The 22281-nt window shown below is 35.3% G+C and overlaps 1 protein-coding gene across 1 annotated transcript in view; it reads left to right on the top strand.

The window, feature by feature from the left end:
* Positions 1-22281, top strand: part of EPHA6 (EPH receptor A6) — a 1226126-nt gene that overhangs the window by 164877 nt on the left and 1038968 nt on the right. Inside the window, exon 3 of the mRNA XM_036746072.1 lies at positions 5113-5776. Coding sequence (XP_036601967.1) covers positions 5113-5776 — 664 coding nt within the window. The remainder of the gene's footprint in view (positions 1-5112; positions 5777-22281) is intronic.

The following is a 22281-nucleotide window of genomic DNA, read 5'->3' as shown; positions in this document are numbered from 1 at the left end:
CACAGATTGGCCCTAAATACCAGTGGGTAATTTAGAATTGAGTGAGCAGAATGTAATTATTTCCATCAACATTATTCTTTACTATTTTAATGTTTTTAGTAATCTTATTTAAATACCAATTTACTCAAGGACAACATAAAATTCATTCCTAGCGAATTTGGAATTGAGACTGACATGAATACCAAAGTGAAGATGGGAATCCATCTGGAGGATACTTGTGACACCTCTCAAGAGAAGCCAATGAGCAAATTGATTGTCATTCTTATGGTAAACTTGGAAATTTCTAAAATAATCTTCCATCAGCAGGATTCTGTAGCAATCAAGAGATAAATAGCCATATGCATCCTGTAACATATATACAAATTATTCCTGGCAAATAATATAATATGTCAATGATGTGATCTTTCTACTAGTCCCTCTTTGGATCATACTCATCCTTCCTAGTCTGAATTAAGGTTAGTCTCTTTCTTGAAACTTTACTTGACATACTCAGCTCAGATTATATCATGTTTCCCTCCTGTGAAGTCTACTGCACAATCTCATTTTTTAAGCATGTACCATTTAGTACCTTCTTTTTTTAAAAAAAAAATCTTTATATCTATATGTATAGCATGAATATCTGCGTGCCTGTCCTCAGCTATCTCATAACTGTATATTGGGGTCAAATATCATGACTTAGAATGAGAAACTTGATGTGTTCCTTCACATGGTATTGTTCATATAGTAATTCTTCAATAAGTACTTGTTGATTGATAGTACAGTGAGAAATATATTGTAATGGCACTGAATATACTGAAAAGAAAACTGAACCAAATTCATTGACCTGGGTATAAATCCTGGTCCTGAAATTCTCTGACTTCATGTGACCATTGATCTCTGTGAGGTTCAGTTTCCCTAGATATAAAAAATGAATAAATAACTTTGACAACTGTATTACCTCCATCACAAGGTGGGGAAAGCTTAAAGCAGCATAAAAATATGATATGATTTTTTGTTTATTCATTTCACAAAGTTTCTATGACAAAAGGCACCGTTAATTTTTAGGCTTTGAGCTTTGCGAGGCATGCTATTGAAATGTGCTTTTACTGATATGCCATATGATAAAGGGATTTCAGCATATCATTTTTCAATTTAGGTTAATGACAACACTTAGAATTTTCATTATATTGACACTATGATGATACCCACCCCCAACGAGAGAGAGAGAGAGAGAGAGAGAGAGAGAGAGAGAGAGAGAGAGAGAGAATGAGAAAGAATTTCAAGTAAGAGTGCCTATAATAATAAAGTTGCTTTAACTTGTGATATTTTTAGTAATTTTCATGGTTATTCAAATCCTAACAATGTTTTATATTCTTATGGACATTGTGTGTCTGTGTGTGTGTTGCGTTGTGTTGCATTAGTTCTACTTTGCTTTCTGTAATATTGAATAAGAATTTTTAGCATGAAATCATTTTTAACTGTTTTATTTTTGGCGGCTAGATTTTTTTAAATTTTAATATATTTTGAAAAAGGAAACCAATTGCTCAAATAACATAAATTCAGCTTAGAAAATGCTTCTAATAATGGTTATTGACTTCCCCATATATCAAAAGCAAGAACAATTTTCTTGATGTTTCTTTGGTATGACATTCCATCTACGTTTTCTTTGAACAAGCTATCCCCATGGCTGGAATTCACTCCCTCCTTATTTAATTATAATGATAGCTAGCATTTTATTAAGTGCCTATAATGTGTCAAGAATGTGCTAAGTGCTTTACAACTACCTGATTTGATCCTCAGAACCACCCTGGGCAGTTGATGCTATTATCCCCATTTTACAAATGATACAACTTAGACAAACAGGTCAAGTGGCTGACTTATTGTCACCCAGCTAGTATGTATCTGAGGCCAGATTTGAATTCAGGTCTTCCTGAATCCAGACCAGGAATTCTATCCACTGTGCCAACTAGTGTCCTATATATACAAGTTCTTTGTTTCAAACCTGTTCTACTCTGGATCTCCCTCAGAGACCCACTCAGAAGTCTTAACTTCTGTAAAATAATGTGTGCTCCTTGAAAAGAGGAGATGTTTCATTTTTGTCTTTATATCCTTTATTGGCAAGCAAAGTGGGACTTTTTGCTGTTTTTTTTTTCTTTTGGAGTGCTTTTCAGCACTAAGGTAATTGAGTGCCTTTGACTGATTCTTGCCTTTGTTTGAATAAAGACTCTTTGATTGAATCAAGGGTCTTCGATGACCTGCTTAAGTCACAAGAAAGCCTAAGTCACATGAGTTTAAGTCACATAGTTTTGATGCCCTATGACCATGAAGAAGTGTATATATACTCTGAGATGAACATTTTGCTTTGGGCTCACTCATTGGAAGAGTTTCCACGTGATTTATCCAGATGAGACTCTGGGTAGCAGTTAAGCTTTGAAACCCCAGATGTTGGTCCTTCTCTCTCTGGTAACTATGTATGTATTGATATGGACAGATAGTTAGAAGGCCTATTTGCTGATTTATTTGCCCTGTTTATATAATTTCTGCTTGTTTTATCTGAAGTCCAGGATGCTGACTTTTTCCCTGAACTCAGTGAATAATAAATGTACGTTTTATTAAAGTGAGGTTGTAAGCCCCTTAAAGTTGTTTTCCTTAGAAAAGCATTTAAAAGAACCTGTGCTAGCAGCCCAACTGTGTGCTGGTGTTATTGGTCTTACACAGAAGGTTCTAATAACATTGTTGCTACATATCCATAGGCATCTAAATAAAGGCTAGTTTATCCCACAAAACTTATTTAATCAATTTTTGTTGTTTATGCATTTCAGTCACATCTGACTCTTTGTGATACCTTTTTGCCATTTTTTTGGTAGAGATAATGGAGTGGTTTGCCATTTCCTCCACCATCTCATTTTACAAATGAGGAAACTAAGGTAAACAAAGTTAAGTGACTTGCCTAGGGTCACACAGATTGTACGGGTCCATGGCAGTATCTTGGGTCTTCCTGACTCCAGGTCCAGCACTCTATCCACTGTACCACCTAGGTGCCTACATTTAATCTATAATCCAAATGAAAAAAATGCCATTATGAGGGGATTTGAGGAAAAGAAAACATAGGAAAGAAGAAAACAAGCATGTATTAAGCACCTACTATGTGCTAGGTACTGTGTTAAATACTTTGTAAATATCTCATTTAATCCTCATGAAAACCCTGAAAGCTAAGTGCTACCATTTTAGTTGAAAGAAATAAGGCAGATAGATGTTAAGTGACTTGCTCAGGTGTCAGACAGCTAGTAAGTACCTAAGGCCCACTATATTAATATCAAAAAGTGTGGACACACGATTGTCTTACCTTGTTGGAGCTCAGAACTCTTGAACTCAAGAGGTCCATCAATCTCAGCCTTCCCAGGATCTAGGGATACAAGCATATACCACCATCTGATGTAAAAATGAAGAATTCCTATCTGATGCCAAAAGTGACATAATTTTCACTATGTTTATGTAAATCCATAATATATTTTCATAGACAATATCAGGATTCTTTAGTTATGTTCAAATGAAATCCAACAGGAATCCATTTAGGGTCTAATATCTGCTTCTAGCTACCAGGGAATTATAGATAAATCCAAAAATTGCCCCTGCCTTTGACGGGCTTACATATTAGCAATTAATTCTCACAGTCTCTGAAATGTATCCAAATAACTAGGTAGCCTTTGATAAGGTGTATTGGCAATCAAAATGGGCTCTTAGCACTTAATTCATCCAAGTGCTCTTGAAGAGTTTGGCCTTTATTTGCTTGATTAAATTAGGAATCCTTGATGACCTCCTTGACTCAAGCAAAAGCCTAGTTTACGTGGGTTTGAGTGACATGTTTGTGACATCAGAGGCTTTTAGACCACGTGGGTTTAAGTCACATCTTTTTGATGATTTTAGGTCATGTGGATGAGTCACATGTGTAACTCAACCTTGACCCTAAAAAAGATATAAAACCAGGGGTTGGCTTTCTTTTCTCAGAGCTGTGATCCACAGCAATAGTGGGGTGTGTGACTCTGGGTCAGCCATTGTTATGAGCTCCCTGGTTGAACTCAGATGTTGGTAACTATGAATTGTATTTGGTCTGTCTGTTGATGTTTGTAATTTGTTTGTATTTGCTCTGAAGTTCAAGGTGCTGGCTTTTCCCCCCTAAGTGAATGGTGTTTGTATGTTGGATTAAGGTAACGTTGCTAACTCCTCAATGTTGCTTTACTTAGTAAAGCAGATCAAAAGAACATGGGCTTGTAGTGTTCTGTGAGCTGGTTGTTGTTGGTTTTATATCCCCACAGCAGCTGCTAGACAGATTGTTGAAACGTAAGGTTAAAGAGGAGTGATATCACTCTGTCCTAAGACAACTAATTCCATTTTTGGAGAGTTCTAATTGTTAAGAAGATTGATACATCAACAAATAAAAACAAATTTAATTCAGGTAGGTAGCTAGGTAGACAGCATACTGGGCCTCTAAGTCAGCAATGACTTAAGTTCAAATAAGAACTGAGACATTTAATAGATATGTAAATGTGGGCAAGTCAATTAACATCCGTCTGCTTCACTTTCCTCACATGTAAAATGGCAGGGCATAATAGCATCTACCTCCCAAAATCATTGCAAGGATCAAATGGGATGATATTTGTAAAGGACTTACCATCATACCTGGGGCATATTGTAGATGCTTAATAAATGCTTCCTGCCTCCCAATCTTGTTTACAACTAATATTTATTGACTGTAAATGTGTGCACGGTATTGTTATAATTGTTGCAGAGGATACTAAGAATGATAAAAACTTTCTTTTGTATAAAGCCTGGCTTATGTCTGCCATCCCTTAAAACCTCAGGTTTTGCAGTACATTTGGTCCTAGGTTTGTGTTAATAAGAATTGGACATTAATGTTATGGAAGTAACCAGACTGAATTTAATTTGGCCAAATAGATACAGTCTCTCAACTGAACATCTTTAAATAAATTCTAGACTTTGTTTCTTAGGGAAACCTCATATATTACTTCATTTTGATGTCTTGATGGATTTTAGATCATACAATCGAAACTTTTAAAAGTCATTTGTATTGGTTTAACCAGCTAATCTTTTTTTAAAATTATTTCTGTGCAGTGGGATGCCATCACTGAAATGGATGAACATAATAGACCCATTCACACTTACCAAGTATGCAATGTAATGGAACCAAATCAAAACAACTGGCTTCGTACAAACTGGATTTCCCGAGATGCAGCCCAGAAAATCTATGTGGAAATGAAGTTTACTCTGAGAGATTGCAACAGTATTCCCTGGGTCTTGGGAACTTGTAAAGAAACTTTTAATCTTTTCTACATGGAATCTGATGAGTCCCATGGAATCAAATTCAGGCCAAGCCAATATACTAAAATTGATACTATTGCTGCTGATGAGAGTTTTACCCAGATGGACTTGGGCGACCGCATCCTTAAGCTCAACACTGAAGTTCGTGAGGTGGGACCGATAAAAAGGAAAGGATTTTTTCTTGCTTTTCAAGATATTGGAGCATGCATTGCTTTGGTTTCTGTCCGTGTTTTCTACAAAAAGTGCCCTTTCACTGTCCGTAATCTGGCTATGTTTCCTGATACTGTTCCAAGGGTTGATTCTTCCTCTTTGGTGGAAGTCCGGGGTTCCTGTGTTAAGAGTGCTGAAGAGAGGGATACTCCAAAGTTATATTGTGGAGCTGATGGAGATTGGCTAGTTCCTCTAGGACGGTGTATCTGCAGTGTAGGATATGAGGAAATAGCTGGTTCCTGCCATGGTAAGGAAGGAATGTCAATTTACATTGAACTTAATAGATGATGCATTTGCAGGTCAGATGTGTTGTGCACTTATTTGGCAAAGAATTAATGTTTGAATAGCATTCCTAATAGCATGAATTTTATAAGGAACTGACAAATGTTAGTTGATGTTAAATAGCTGTATTTCTCCAGTTCCCCAAACTCACTAAAAAGTATGGAAGGTAGGTGTGTGTTTTATAAAATACAAAAATTTTCCCTGCATTAATTTAATTAAATTATAAATAGACAGTATGAATACTTCAGTAATATCTGCTTCTATTGTTTTTTAAAGCAATAATATAGGAAGATTGGAAATGGAAACTTATGAAATCAACTGGTAGAGATGGTTGCAAATAACATCTAATAGTACCTAAATTACAGGGAAGTAAATTTCAGTCCGTTCAATTATATTAAGTATGTAAAATTAAATAGAGGTTAAAGTTCTCTTTTTAACTTATCTTAGAATTCATTTGGGTCTTGTAAAAATGGTGGTTGAAACTTGGCCTCCCTAATGTCTATTGTTTTTTACTGCTGCTATGGAATCATGCTACTGATGAAATTTTGAAAAAAAAAAACTTAAAAATAAAATTCTATTCTTCTGATTTTGATAACTGTTATGTGCATACCAACTATTTATCAGAAAATATTCAGATTATCACAGTTTATTTATGGAGGTTAACAATTTTTTGCACATTCAGTTATAAGATGATTGTACACATAGTTTCCAAGTAGGAACATTTTTTTTTCATTTTGTCACCGAATAATACCTAAGTAATTTTAATAAAATTTCAGTACAATATACAGTAACTTTTTCATAGATCTCTTGAATATTATTATTTATGTCATTATTTTTGTTTTGAAGATTAATAATAAAATAGTGCAGCAGTTAACATAAAAAGTGTTGAGGACTTCTCTCCCAATAGTTGTAAAATATTTACATTTCACTTTAAATTGGACTTCATTTCTTACTCTATTTAGTTACATTTTATTAACAGTGAATAGTCGAGTGAGGGTATCTTTTAATTATAATTTAATTATATAATATGTAGTGTTCCTAGATGTATTATGAAGGCAGAATTTATTATTTCAAAGAGAATCAGATGTATATACATATATATGTATGTATATATATATATGTATATATATATGTATGTATACATATATGTATATATACATATATATGTGTGTATATATATATATATATATATATATATATATATATATATATATATATATATATATATATATATATAGGAGCTAGGATTAAAAGCAAGACTCACCTACCCAGCAAAACTTATAATAATGCTGCAAGGCAAAATATTGATTGTCAGTAAAATAGAGGACTTTCAAGCTTTCTTAATGGAAAGAGCAGATCTGAATGGAAAATCTGACTTTCAAACACAAGAATCAAGAGAAGCATGAGAATGTAAACAAGAAAGAGAAATCACAAGGGACTTACTAAAGTTGAACTGTTTTGTTTACATTCCTACATGGAAAGATGATGTGTGATGTGTGTAATTCATTTTCAAATATGTGTATACACACACACACACACACACACACACACACACACATATATATATATATATATATATATATATATATATATATGTTTCTATATATAGACAGAGGGCACAGGGTGAGTTGAATATGAAGGGATGATACCTAAATATATAAAATAAAGTTAAGGGTTAAGAGAGGAATATATTGAAAGTGAGAGAAAGGGAGAGATAGAATGGAGTAAATTATCTCACATAAAAGTGGCAAGAAAAAGCAGTTGTGTAGGAAGGGAAGAGGGGGCAGGTGAGGGGAAATGAGTGATTCTTGCTCTCTTAGGATTTGAATTGAAGAAGGAATAACATACACACTCAATTGGGTATCTTACCCCACAGGAAGGTAGGGGGAAGGGGATAAAAAGGGGGATGGTGGAAGGGAGGGCAGATAGGGGGAAGAGGTAATCAAAAGCAAACATTTTGAAAAGGGACAGGATCAAGGGAGAAAATTGAATAAAGAGGGACAGGATATGATGGAGGGACATATAGTTAGTCTTTCACAACATGATTATTGTGGAAGTGTTTTGCATAATGATACCTTTGTGGCCTATGTTGAATTGCTTGCCTTCTTAGAGAGGGTGGGTCAGAAGGGACAATGGGAGAGAATTTGGAACTCAAAGTTTTAAAAGCAGATGCTCCAAAAAAGTGGTTTTTGCATGCAACTGGGAAATAAGATATATAGGGAATAGGGCATACAAATCTATCTTGCCCTACAAGAAAATAAGTGAAAGGGGGATGGGGGTGAATGGGGTGACAGAATGGAGGGCTGACTTTAGAGCGGGTCAATCAGAATATATGCCATCTTGGAGTGGGAGGAAGGGTAGAAATGTGGAGATAATTTGTAACTCATGATCTTGTGGAAATCAATATTGAAAACTAAAATATTAAATAATAAAATATGAAGAAAAAGAACTACATGAGATCAGAGGTAGAAGAGAGTTATGCCTGATTTGAAGTAGGGAGATAAGAGAAAGTTTCTGAAAGGAGATGATATTTGGAATTAGCCTGTAATGATGGGTAGAATTTCAAAAGGCAGGGATATGGTGAACAGGGTGCAGAACATTTCACACATAGGAAAGGACACACATAAAGTTAAAGAAAAGGGATACAATTAGCTTGGCTAAAGCACAGCATAAATCAAAGAAAGTGATATGAAATAATCCTGGAAAAAGAAGATGGTGCATGATTCTGAAGGACCTTGCTAATCAGTTTAAACATTTATTTATTGGTCATGCGAACCACAGTAGGGTTTTGAATTGAATGACAAAATCAAACCTGCATATTAAAAAAATAATCTAGCAGCTTGTTAATGAACACATTAAACAGGAGAGAGTAGAGACAGGAAGAATAATAAGTATATTATTACCATAGACTGTTCTAATAGTAATGAGGATATGAATAAGGGTGATGGTAGTGGGTATAGAGAAAAGAGGATGAGTGAAGAAAGTTTACAAAAGTAGAAAAAATAGAATTTGAAAACTCATTTGATCTGGGAAATATAAAACTAACTTTTTAAACATAGCTGAAAGAGTGTATTATGGTTCTGTTAATAGAAATAGGGAGGAGGTCAGAAGGGAAAGCAAATTTGATTGGGAAGGAAGAGGCTGAGTTGGAAATGTAAAGATTTTGGTCTTGGGAATGCTGACCTCAAGGGACCAAAAAGAAATCCATGTAGATAAGATTTGTAGATGGTTCAAAATTTTGATCTGAAGTTTAGGAGTAAGGTCAGAGAACTTAAGATACAACTTTTGGATTTATCAGCAAAGAGATAACATTTGAAGGCACGGGAGTGAATGAAATCCCTAAGGGAGAGATTGCAATGGATAACAACGTCAAGGACAGAACCTTGGAGAAATGCAAAACTTAAAGACTGAGGGAATGCAAAATGCAGCCAGAGATAAGTATAGCATTGACAGAGAATGGATGATTAAAGGAGTATCAAGGAAACAAGGAATGCATAGAAATTCTGAAGCCAAAGGAAGAGAGTTATAAAAGGAAAAATAGAATCATAAAGTTTTAGGTCTATAAGGGAAGAAAGAGATCATTTCTTCATACCGTGATAAAGACACAGGTAAAGAAAACCTGAGTCAATTCTCTTTTGTTCAGCCATTTTTCAGTCATGTCTGACTCCTGGAGTTTTCTTGGAAAAAAATGCTGGAGTGGTTTGCCGTTTCCTTCTCCAGTTCATTTTACAGATGAGGAAAGATGAAGCAAACAATGTTGAGTGACTTGCCTAGGGTCACACAGCTCAAAAGCTCATAGGAATTTGAGGTCAAATTTGAACTTAGGTCTTCCTGATTATAGGCCCAAAACTCTATCCACTGCACCACCTTGGTCTGCTGGGCAGTTCACTGGATTTCAGCTTTTTCACATGTAAAGTAATGGTCATCACTAAAGTCCCTTTTTTTCTAAAATTCCACATCACATTCCCTTGACCAACTTCCATTAATTACTATAAGCAATTGCAGTGGCCAGAGCACAGGACCTGGAGTTAAGGAGTTAAGTTAGTTCAAATCCAGCCTCAGACACTTACTAGCTGATGACCCTGGCAAAGTCACTTAACCTCTGTTTGCCTCAGTTTCATCATTTGTAAAATAAGAATTATAAAGTGCTGACCTACAAAGATTGATGTCAGGATCAAATGAGATAATAATTGTAAAGCACTTAATACAGTGCCTGACTCACAATAGGTACTATATGAAGTGTTAGCTATTATTTTAACACTTACTAGCTTATGAACGAGGAGAAAAATAAAAAGCTATGTTCAGTAACCTACCAAAGTCTTGCAGTTGGCTAGTAACAATAGAATAATCAATTTACCATACTGATCCATCCCCTTATACAGAGCAGATGCACACTAAGGCAGTCTCTGATATTTTTTTCCCAGGATGATAGGGTTTTTCTTGTATTATATATAACCCTTTTTTTCATAGAAGGGCTTTGAAAATGACAGGAGCAAAATTACCTGCAACTCCTCGCTCATCACAATCCCCTTTAGCTAGCAGATTCTGGATGGTAAAGCATAATCAATAATGAACTGTTACCACATCATCATAATCCAAAGATTTTATATTAGTTTCATGTAAATTGGCAATGTAACAGATTATTTGAGGAAGGTATGATCGGAAAGCTTAGCCGTATTCTTAAAAATTTTGAAAAGCATTAATTTAAATGTATTATAATTATTATATAATTATATACAATATATTGCATTATATGCTATATATAATAATACATAATCATATATTATTTATTATAAAAATTACATTAATTTTATTAATGAAATGGAATATGACTGCATTTTGTTACTCAGTTTTATACCAATTATATATATTTGTATTCAAATAATGTGCCTATAGCATTTTAATCCCTAAAATATCTCCCTCAATGTTTGTCTTTATAATTTCTCTAACTGCATATCACTCATTAATACAGGTAGAAATCATTTATTTTCTATTCCCGCATATTTTGGGGGCAAGCAAATTTCCAGCTTATTGTGAAGAAGAGAGGTGGAATCTTGAATTACTGCTTTGCTTCCCCAAGGTTTAACCAGCCAAATACGCAGTTCTGGACTCTCAACTAGCTATTATGTGAAGCAGCGGTGTTAAAATACAAAAACAAAATTATGCACATAATTGAGTGTATTTTATTCTTGGCTCAAATCTTAGTCCTTTTCTCATGTCTTACTTATTTTATATCTGTTATATTTAATAGGGAGGAAAAGTCATACCGGCACATTTTGTGATTGTAGTTTAAAACATTTTTTTTCCTTTAATTTTCTTGATCCTACTAAATTTTGAGGTTTCCCAAAGGATTCAGATTTTAAAAATGATTTTTGAAGCATTCATTTGTGGAAGATAGTGTTCTATTTAGTATATCTGAAATATTATAACAGTGGGGAAAATTGGAAACAATTAACATGTAAAATTGAATGTAATTTTTGTTCCATTGTATGTGTTCTGTGGTGATTTGAATTAGTAATAAGCCTCTGTTGGGCATTATTGAGGGTAAATCACTTTGAGGTAGTGGAATTTAATAGTATCAGTCAGTGTCTGTAATTTTAATCCTCCTGAGAAGTAGGGAATGTTAGCACAATTTTACCATCATGATACCATTAAGTAATATATAGTACTGTTTAAGTACGTTACAAACATTTTGGCTTTGAAAATAACAATACTGAAGCAGTGAGACTGATTGAAAATCTTCCTTCTCTGAAAATGCTTTTTCATAGGACTATTTTGAAACTCAAGCTAGACAACTGTGACAAATCTTGGACCATTACATTATTGTTCATAAAGGCGAATGGGATAAACAGGGTTTTCAGTGACATAACCTGATCTCCTGAAGAATGTGATTAAGGTTTAGTAGCACAGTTCTCCATTGTAGTTTAGAAACATTTATGCTATGTGTTTATGATCCTCTGTCTAATCATATTACCAGACTTGACTGTGGAAGCAAAGAGCAGAAAGTAATTTGAGACACCTCCACGTGATAACATAAAATAAGAGAGTTTGAAGATATAGCAAAAGAGCTGAAAAACCAGATTGTAATCAGCAAAGAAGCACACTTATTGGCCCAACTTGCCTTTTTCGCTTTCTGAAGGTACTCACAACTAAACAGGAACTCTTACAATATAACCTTCAGTTTCAAAAAGAACTGCTCTCTCCTGAACCAAATCCAATTTTTCATACAGAATGAAAACATAAAATCAAAATCACCTAAAATTGAACTAGGTGTCATTTTCCAGTTCGATGTGCTAATTTAATTATATAACATGTCACTTTCTATTACTATAATTTTATATGAATATTAAATGGGTTTGCAGATCCTAAATTAATTATGTGCTTTGGGTTGTCACTATTTGACACCCTTTTTGTTTGCCCTCAATCTGTAGTTGAAAGATCAAATTTAAACTATGTGGTATAATGGCAAGCAGGGTGGGACTGTTTGCTGTTTTTAGTTTTGGAGTGCTTCTCAGCACTAAGGTAAACAAGTGCCTTTGAGTCTTGCCTTTGTTTCAATAAAGTCTTTGAATCGGGAATCTTTGATGACCTGTTTAAGAAATGGGGAAGTCTAGGTCACATGGGTTTAAGTTGCATGGCTCTGAAGTTAGCATTTTGCTTTGAGGGGCTCACTCATAGGAAGAGTGTTCCTGTTACTTGGCCAGACAAGACTCTGGGTAGCTGTTAAGGACCCCCCCCCCAGCTTTGAAAACCTAGATGTTGATGCTTCTCCCTCTTGTAACTGTATGTATTGCTATAGTCAGATGGTTAGAAGCCCTGTTTGCTGATTTCTGTTATTTACTCTGTTTGTATTATTTCTGCTTATAATTTTAGTTTGTGTTTGCTCTGAAGTTCAGGGTGCTGACGTCTTCCCCTAAACTAAGTGAATGACACATGTATGTTTTATTAAAGTGAGATTGTAAACCCCTTAAAGTTGCTTTCCTCAGAAAAGGAGACCAAAGAGCCTGTGCTAGTAGCCCTCCTCTGTGCTGGTGTTATTGGCCTTACACAGCCACAGTAGTGGCAAGTAGCATTGTTATTACATGTGGTCATATAATGGTAGCCTTTTTATGAAATTCTATGACATGAGAGGCAATTAGACATAATAGCTGAAGCCACAAGGGTGTGCTAGCCCAACTGAAAAAGACCCCCTGATAGATGACTGTTAAATTTTCAGAATGATCATTTAAACCTCTGAAATTAGCAAATCTTACAAATCAGGGTCTGACTTGTCTTGCTGATGTTCTAAACTTAAGAAAGTAACAAAGAAAATGGTAATAATACTAATTAAACTTAAAAATGCTTCTTGCCTACATTTTTCTCCCTCTGGAATACCATTATTTAAACATTTATCAGCAAACTCCTGCAAGAGAGTAGGCTTTGATGTAAGTTGTTGTTAAGTCTTTTTGGTTATGTCCAACTTTTTGTGACCCTTTTTGGGACTTTCTCAAGTAAAAATACTGGAATTGTTTGCCATTTCTTTTTCCAGCTCATATTACAGATGAGGAAAGAAGGTAAGCAGGAGTAAGTGACTTGCCAAGGGTCACACAGCTATTAAGTGTCTGAGGCTATATTTGAACTCACCAAAATGTCTTTCTGAATCCAGGCCCAGCACATGTCCATTGTGCCACCCTTTGATGTAAGATTTGGGTGCAAAACTTGAGATAATACTGACTACACAACTCCAGCCAAGTTACCTAAATTTCTCAATGACCTCAAGCAGCTCCTCTTTCCATTGAAGATTAGTTGAAAATTAAAATTGATGCATTTCCTTACTGGGATCTCCTTACATTGATAGAATTACAAAGCTGGAATGCCCCCCAAAGAAAAAAAAAGAAATTGAGTGTGTGTATGTGAGTGTGAGTATTGTGTATATATGAATATTACAGCACTTAAAATAAATTCAAGGGATATGAGAAGCAACATCCTAGGATACAGAAAAAAGAAACTCATCTTTAACTTTGTTAAAGTCATCATGTTGTACAGTCCCTAGTACATAATGCTCATTTATTAAATGTTTGGTGATCAGTTGATTGATTCGTAACCAGAAGGGGCTTCAGAGGCCATTCAATCCAACCTTGTTAAAGACCTGGTGGTCCAGGTTGCTCAGGTAACTCACCCAAGGAAACACAGGAAAAAAGCCTCAGTGGTAGAATTTGAACCCCATTCCTCTTTTCCCAGAGTAATTGTTCTTTCCATTATACCTCTCTATATCAGAAAGCCTCAAAAGAAGAAAATGTACAACATAAATAGAATAGCTAACATAGAATTATGAGATTAAAAAAAGAAACAACAAACAAGGTAAAAACCCTTATGAAATTACATGAGATAGCTTGTATACTTAGGACTCACACTCCCCATCCTCACCACCTAAGGTTGATACAAATGACAAGCAAATTCACAAACTTGTGTTTCACAGCCCCTTTATTCAGTCCCCTTCCTATCTCCCAAGGCAATCACTCAGTCTGAACACCTACATAATGCGTACCCCACAAGAAACAGAAGACATTAATTCTGCTGAGATGGCAAGCAAAGGTCAATGTAGGAGAAACGTTGTTGTTGCCGTTTGGTCTTCATTTACAAAGAAGACCTATGATATCATGAGGTGATGTCTTGACTCACATGTGAAGTGCATTTAAGTGAGGCAGAGTCATACTACCAGAGTAACTGAGGAATGAGGAAGGAGACAAAAGGGAAGAGACAAAAGTAAGGAGATGAGAATAAGGAGAAGAGGCAGAGAAAACCTACAGAGAATATAAGAAAAATTCTTCAAGAAAAAACTCCAAAAGAGACTGAGTATAATACAAGCTTTCCAGCAAGAAAATCAAATCAACAACATGACTCAAAGGGAGAAAAATGAGTAAAAAAAATCACCCCTTCTCTTAATATATTGAATTAATATTGTATTATAACATTAATAATGATAATAATAGCAACTAACATTTCTATGGTGCTTTCTATATGTGCTAAACACTTTACAATTATTATTTCATTGATATTTATAATTCTGTGAGGTATATGCTATTATTATATTAATTTTTACAAGCAAGGAAACTGAGGCAAATAGGTTAAGTGACTTACCCAGGGTTATGCAAAACTTGAAGGAAAATTAATTAAAAAAGGAGAAATTTCCTATAGAACCATACCAGGAAATCTAATAATGGTTCAAAATAAAATATTTAAAATAAAGTATTTGCATTGGAACTTAGGTAAGAAATCAAAACTTCAGAGAAGAATTAACAAAATACAGGGTAGAAATTTAGGAATACATCATGGGACAGCTAGGCTCTATGGTGGATATATATGGAGTCAGAATAGCATGAATTCAAATCCAGCCTCAGACTTTTACTAGTTGTGGGACCCTATGCAAGTCATTTAACCTCTTTAAGCCTCAGTTTCCTCATCTGTAAAATGGGGGATACCACCTAACTCCCAGAGCTGTTGTGAGGATAAAATGAGATAATTGTACAGGGCTTAGCACAATGCCTGGCACATAGTAAGCCCTATATAAATGTTAGTTATTATCAATTATAATAATAGAGAAGCTTTCCAAAGCAGTAAGGTCTATACAAAAGAAAATATTATTTGTAATTCATATAATCTGAAGTAGGGGATAATTTGACAGAGGAGAAGTAAAAGACAAAAACTTGGAAAAATATAAATTTTAAACAAATAAAGACCCTGAATTTGAAAATTAGACATTATAAAATATCACTGGTCTCCCAGAGGAAGATTAGGGGAGGGAGGGAGGGAGGGAATGAATATTATGTCATAGAAAATACTATTTCCAACACCACCAAAAATGTCCAGAACTTTTAAATATAAGATACAGAATACCGATTACTCAAATTCAGAGAAGGCAGGCAACCCCATGCTTGGGAGAACAACTCCAATTAATAACATCAACATGAAGAACACATTTATAAGTAGATGGGAGAAAGACTTATAGCCAAGTCAAAAAACTCAGGATTATTCTCCAATCATGAAAAAATCAATCCACAAGCACTTATTAAGTGCCTACAATATGTCAGGCAGTGTACAAAGCACTGAAGATAAAAAAGGCTAAAAGAAAATAGTCCTCCCAATAGAGGAATTATATTCTATTGGGGAAGACAATATGTTGATGATTATATGGATATTTCTTTATGGATACAAACAAAATGTTACTAAAGAAATGTCAATTAAAGCCAATTCAATTAATATTTATTAAATACTTACTATGCGCCACGCATTGTGTTAAGTTATGGGGAGACAGTTGATAAAAAGAAAGACAGCCTTCTAGGAGCTTATAATCTAAAAGGGGAGATAACACACAAATGGAGGCTGGAAGGTAGAATGCAGAGCATGAGACATCTTCTTCCATGCAGCTGAAAGCACACAAGACTGAGGATGCAAATTGGAATAAGCTGAGTCCAGTTTATGTTCTCCATAAAGAAAAGCATTAGGAGGAACATGTTACACTGCCCTCCAGTCAGAGGGGAGAGGAGGCTGAGGGAGGAGGTGTCAATCAAAGCAGCATAGTGGTGAGTTAGCAGCCTGGAGATGAGTTTAGAGATGACAAATCTTATTCTGGAAGAGGCATCTTGTTACAGGAAGCAGAAGCAATATAAACATGTCTGCTTAACTTTTAAAATCCTAAATATCTCATCCCAATCTATCAGGTTTGTTGGCAATCACTCACCTTCCTATACTCAGCAAACCAGCCAAACTAACTTACTCTCCATTCTTCCTAGGTAATACTACATCTCCTATCTTCATGCCTTTTCATTGGCTGTCTCACATATCTCAAATGCAATCTTTTATTACCTGTGTCTCATAGAATTGCTCTCTTTAAGATTCAACTCAATCGCTAACATCATTATGAAGCCTTTCCTGACCACCCCCGTTTCAAATTTCCTCCCTCCCAAACCACCCTGCATTCAATTACTTTGTATTTATTCCCTTTATATTTATGCTGCAAAGCATATGAGCTTTTAGTGGGTAGAGACTGTTTCATTCATTGTACTTAAATCCCCAGGGTCTAACACAGAGTTTAGCACATAGTTGATGTTTAACAAATACTTAACGACTGGTTTTCACTGTACTTACTTTATATGAGAGGCTGCTATTTGAGGGATAGAGGGAGTCACTGAGTCCCAGTGGCACACACACACACACACACACACACACACACACACACACACTCACACACACACACACACACACACACAAATTTATATAAATAAAAAAATTAGAAATACTTGTATACCTAAGGGGCTTGCTTAATTACCCTCCCAATGAACAAGTTCATTCACAGGAGTAAAATGGATTACTACAGTACAATGCAGAAGGACCTTGAAGCTGTATTTTATGTTGTTAATGGAAAATTTCCAAGAGAAAATGACTTCTACTTAATGTTCTCAGAAGCATAATAAAACTGCATTCTAACACACCTTGTTATTTTATGGCAGGATTTTAGTAGGGGTTGGGGTATATATTTATATACTTCAGAGCATATACTTCACCTCCACTAAAGTCTTATTCCAATTCCTCATCATGGCTTGGATTTAACACCTCATTTTCAAAAGCTATTCCAGCAGAACACAAGCTTTTATAGGTCCTGCCAATCTGGAAAGGCTTCAAACACAGGTCAGCAATGGATTCTGTGTTTTTCATCCAAGGACCAATCTAGCTACATTTGGAGAGGCATATAACCAAAAATTGGTCATAAGGCAATTATTTTCTTTTGCAGCCACAGAAATTCAAGAAGATGGTCTACTAAGATCCTGAAAGACTATGAGAATGTATTCATACTAATGGAGTCACAAAGACTTGAAGAATAGATGTAGATGCTCTAAGTCAATTCAGATTTTCTAGAACACAAGAACTACAGATAAGAAAAGCTTGATATTGCACAGCCTAAAGGATATCTGTTAGTTCTCACCAATGTTGTTTTTCATCATTCTCAAAGAGGATCATCCAGTTTTATAAAGAGTTATCACTATGTAAACAAAGCTAGCACCTGGGATACATAGACAGTTTTAGCTTTATGATGTGATTCTAAGTGTTGGATTTTGTGTTTCTCATTGTAAACAATGTTCATTATTGTATGATAGGATGACGTACTAAAGGAATTTATTTGCCAAAGAGAGATGGAAAAAGCTATGCAGATTGAGGCAAAATGTTTGCTCTTTTTTTTTCTTTTTCCTTCTTTTTTGGTTTTGTTTCTTCTTTCTCATGATTCATTCCATTGTTTATAATTCTTTACAACTTGACTATTGTGTAAATAAGTGTAATGTGAAAGTATATGTAAAATCTATATTGGATTATATGCTGTCTTCTGGGGCAAAGGAGGAGGAGAGGGTGGAGGAGAAAATATAGAACTCAAAAACTTATGGAACTGAGTGTTGTAAACTAAAAATTTTTAAAAAATCAAAAAAAGAAAGAAGAAAGAAAGAAGGAAGTATTGAGACTTCCAGTACCAAGATGGTGAAATGAAGAAGGAGCTCTTTGAAGACCTCCATAATTCCTTTCCAAACAACTATAAAGCCATCTAAGAATTGATCTAGGAATAGGGAATCAACTTACCAGCGTAGCAGGAAAGCTCTGTATTACTGAGGTGAAAGGGGAGTGAGGTCTAATAGCAGCAGCAGCAGCAGCAGCAGCAGCAGGAGCAGCAGCCAGCCTCACAGCAAGGGCCTGAAGCAAGGCTTCTAGCCTAAGGCAATCTACCAGTGAGGCCTTGCCCTCCTACAAAGCAGCAGTGCTAAAGGCAAGTGAGCAGTCTGTGCATGTCAGAAAGGCCTCATGTAGGATCCCATCTCCAGCACAAGCCACCAGGAAGGCCTTGGCCACATTGCTGACCAGTAGTGAAACCCCACCGCAGACCTGGCCAACAGTGAGGCCCTGTTTCCTGGGGTGTATCAGCACAGAGACCCTGTTTCCATAACAACCAAGCAGCAAGGTCCGTCCCTTGGAGCAGACCAGCAATAAGATCACTCCTCCAGGGCCAGCCACTGGAAAGACTCTTGTCATAACATCCCAGAAGCAAGGCCCCACTCCTGGAGCAGAGCAACAGCTAAAACCTACAGCCAGAGGAGGCCAACAGGGAGACTCCACCCCCACCCCAGTACAAACCAGAAGGGAATCCTATCCTCCAGAGAAAGTAAGCAGTAAGCAGTTAAGTCCTGATACCCAATGAAAGCCAGCAGTAATACTCAGAGCCCCAGCATGAAAAGCTTGGAACAGTACAGGACCAGAGCTTAACTCTCACATAAAATATGCAATCACAAAAAAGGCAGAAAAAATGAGCAAAAAAACAAACAAACAAGAAAAGCTTTACTGTAGAAAGTTACCATGGTGATAGTGAAGATTAAGACATAAATGCAGAAGAAGACCACAGTGTTAGAATGGTTACATGCGAACCCTCAAAGGAACTCATTGAAGCCCTCCATAATTCCCTTCCAAACAACTAAAAAGTCATGTCAGAATTGATCTAGGAACAGGGAATCAACTTACCAGCATAGCAGGAAAGCTCTGTATTACTGGGGTGAAAGGAGAGTGAGCAGCAGCTAGCTGTGATTTGGTGATTTGGTCTCAGGCCCAAAAATAATTCCTGGAAGACCTTAAAAAGGATTTTAAAGAGCAAATTAGAGAAGTAAAATGAATGTTTGGGAAAGAAATGAGAATAATGCAAGAGATTCATGAAGATTCATGGGGATAGATATACAAAAATTTGCTGAGGAAAACAATTCTCTGAAAACCTGAATTGGCAAAATTGTAAAGGAAGTACAAAGACTCACAAAAGAAAATAATTACTTAAAATTATAATTGAACAAGTGTAAAATAATGACTCTATGACAAATCAAAATACAATAAAAAATTTTAAAAATTTAAGTATAGAAGAAAATTCAAAATTTCTCATTGGAAAAAAACAACTTAACTACAAAATAGATCCAGTAGAGAAAATATAAGAATTATTGGACTACCTGAAAGCCACAATCAAAAAACAAAAGAAGAAGAAAGAAAAGCCTAGACAACATTTTTCAAGAAATCATCAAAGAAAACTGCCCTCATATATTAGGACCAGAGGGCAATTTAGAAATTGAAATAATCCACTGATCATCACTGGAAAGTGATCCCAAAATGAAAACTCCCAGCAACATCATAGACAAATTTTAGAGTTCACTTATCGAGGAGAAAATGTTGCAAGCATCCAAAAAGAAACAATTCAAATATTTTGAAGCTAGAGTCAGGATTGCATAGGATTTGGCAGCTTCAAAATTAAAGAAATGGATGTTCTGGAATATGATATACCAGAAGGCAAAGGAGTTAGGATTACAACCAAGAATCACTTACCCAGCTCTCCTGAGTGCTCTCAAAGTCTCTTCCTAGCTCCTTCTTCTTCTTCTTCTTCTTCTTCTTCTTCTTCTTCTTCTTCTTCTTCTTCTTCTTCTTCTTCTTCTTCTTCTTCTTCTTCTTCTTCTTCTTCTTCTTCTTCTTCCTCTTCTTCTTCCTCTTCTTCTTCTACTCCTTCTTCTTCTCTTCTTCTTCCTCTTCTTCTTCCTCTTCTTCTTCTTCCTCTTCTTCCTCATCATCTTCTTCTTCCTCTTCTTCTTCCTCTTCTTCTTCTTCTTCTTCTTCTTCTTCTTCTTCTTCTTCTTCTTCTTCTTCTTCTTCTTCTTCTTCTCAACACTGTTGGCTCTCTCAACTCTGGCTCTCTTTCTGTCTTCTTCTCAATGCTGGCAGCCCTCTCAATGTCTTCTCTTCAATGCCCTCTCTGTATCTGCATCTCTCACACTCTGGGATCTCCTCATATACAATTCTAGCTGGCATCTGATTGGTAGAACTCGGGCCTATGATTGTGTGAATTCATGCACCTCTGATTGGCTAGAACTCAACGCACATACAAATCTCTTATTGGCTAAAACTCAATGCACACTCAATCCAGCAAAAACCCCACTTTCCTTACTGTCACATATTCCAGTAGATTTGAGAACTGAAATGAAATGGATGAATATCTACAAAAATATAAATTGTGCAGATTAACAGAAGAGGAAATAAAATACCTAAGTAACCCATTTCAGAAAAAGAAATTGAACAAACCATAAATGAACTTCCTAAGAAAAAATCCCCAGGGACAGATGGATTCACAAATGAATTGTACCAAACAGTTAAAGAACAATTAATACCAATACTATATAAACTATTTGGGGAAAAGGGGGTCCTACAAAATTCCTTTTATGACACAAATGTGGTGTTGAATACACAAACCAGGAAGAACCAAAATAGGAAGGAATTTATAGACATATTTCCCTAATGAATATTGATGCAAAAATATAACATTAACAAGGAATTACTTCAATATATCACAAGGATCATATATTATAACCAGGTGGGATTTATGGCAGGAATGCAGTCCTGGTTCAATATTAGGAAAACTTTCAGCATAATTGACCAAATCAATAATGAAACCAACAGAATTCACATTATCTCCTCAATAGATGTAGAAAAAGCCTTTGACAAAATACACCACCTATTCCTATTAAAAACACTAGAGAACATAGTAATAAGTGGAGCTTACCTTAAAATAAATAATATTTATCTAACACCATCAGCAAACTTGATCTGTTATTGGGATAAGTTAGAAGCCATCCCAAGAAGATCAGGGGTGAAGCAAAGATGCCTAATATTACCTCTATTGATTAATATTTTCCTAGAAATATTAGCTATAGCAATAAGAGAAGAACAAGAAATTAAGGAATTAGAATAGGCCATGAGGAACTAAAACTATCACTCTTTGTGCATGTTATGATGTTATGCCTAGAAATTCTAGAGAATCAACTAAAAAACTACTTGAAATTATGAACAACTTTACCAAAGTTGCATGATAGAAAATAAACACAAATCATCAGTATTTCTATATATTACCAACAAAGTCCAGTAACAAGAGATAAAAAGAGAAATTCCATTTAATATAATTGTACACAATAAAAATAGTTTGGAATCTACCTTCCAGGATAAACCCAGGAACTACATGAACACAACCAAAAAACAGTTTTACACGAGGAAAGTCAGAGCTAAACATTTAGAAAAATATTAATTACTCATGAATAGGCTGAGCCAATATAATAAAAATGACAATTACCTAAATTAATCAAATTATTCAGTGTCATACCAATCAAATTATTAAAGAATTTTATAGATCTAGGAAAAATAATAACAAAGTTCATCTGGAAGAACAAAAGTTCAAGGATATCAAAGGAATCAATGAAAAAGAAATGTGAAAAAGTGGCCTACTGTATTATAAAGTAATAATTATCAAAACACTCTGGTAGTTGTAAATAAATAGAATGGTGGATAAGTGGAATAGATTAGGTACAAATTACATTATAGCAAATGACCATAGTAATTTAGTATGTGGTTAACCCAAAATCTAAGAATTTGGAACAA

Source organism: Trichosurus vulpecula, chromosome 2 (genome assembly GCF_011100635.1).
Source record: "Trichosurus vulpecula isolate mTriVul1 chromosome 2, mTriVul1.pri, whole genome shotgun sequence".
Lineage (NCBI taxonomy): Eukaryota > Metazoa > Chordata > Mammalia > Diprotodontia > Phalangeridae > Trichosurus > Trichosurus vulpecula.
This window is presented reverse-complemented; position numbering and strand designations above follow the sequence as displayed.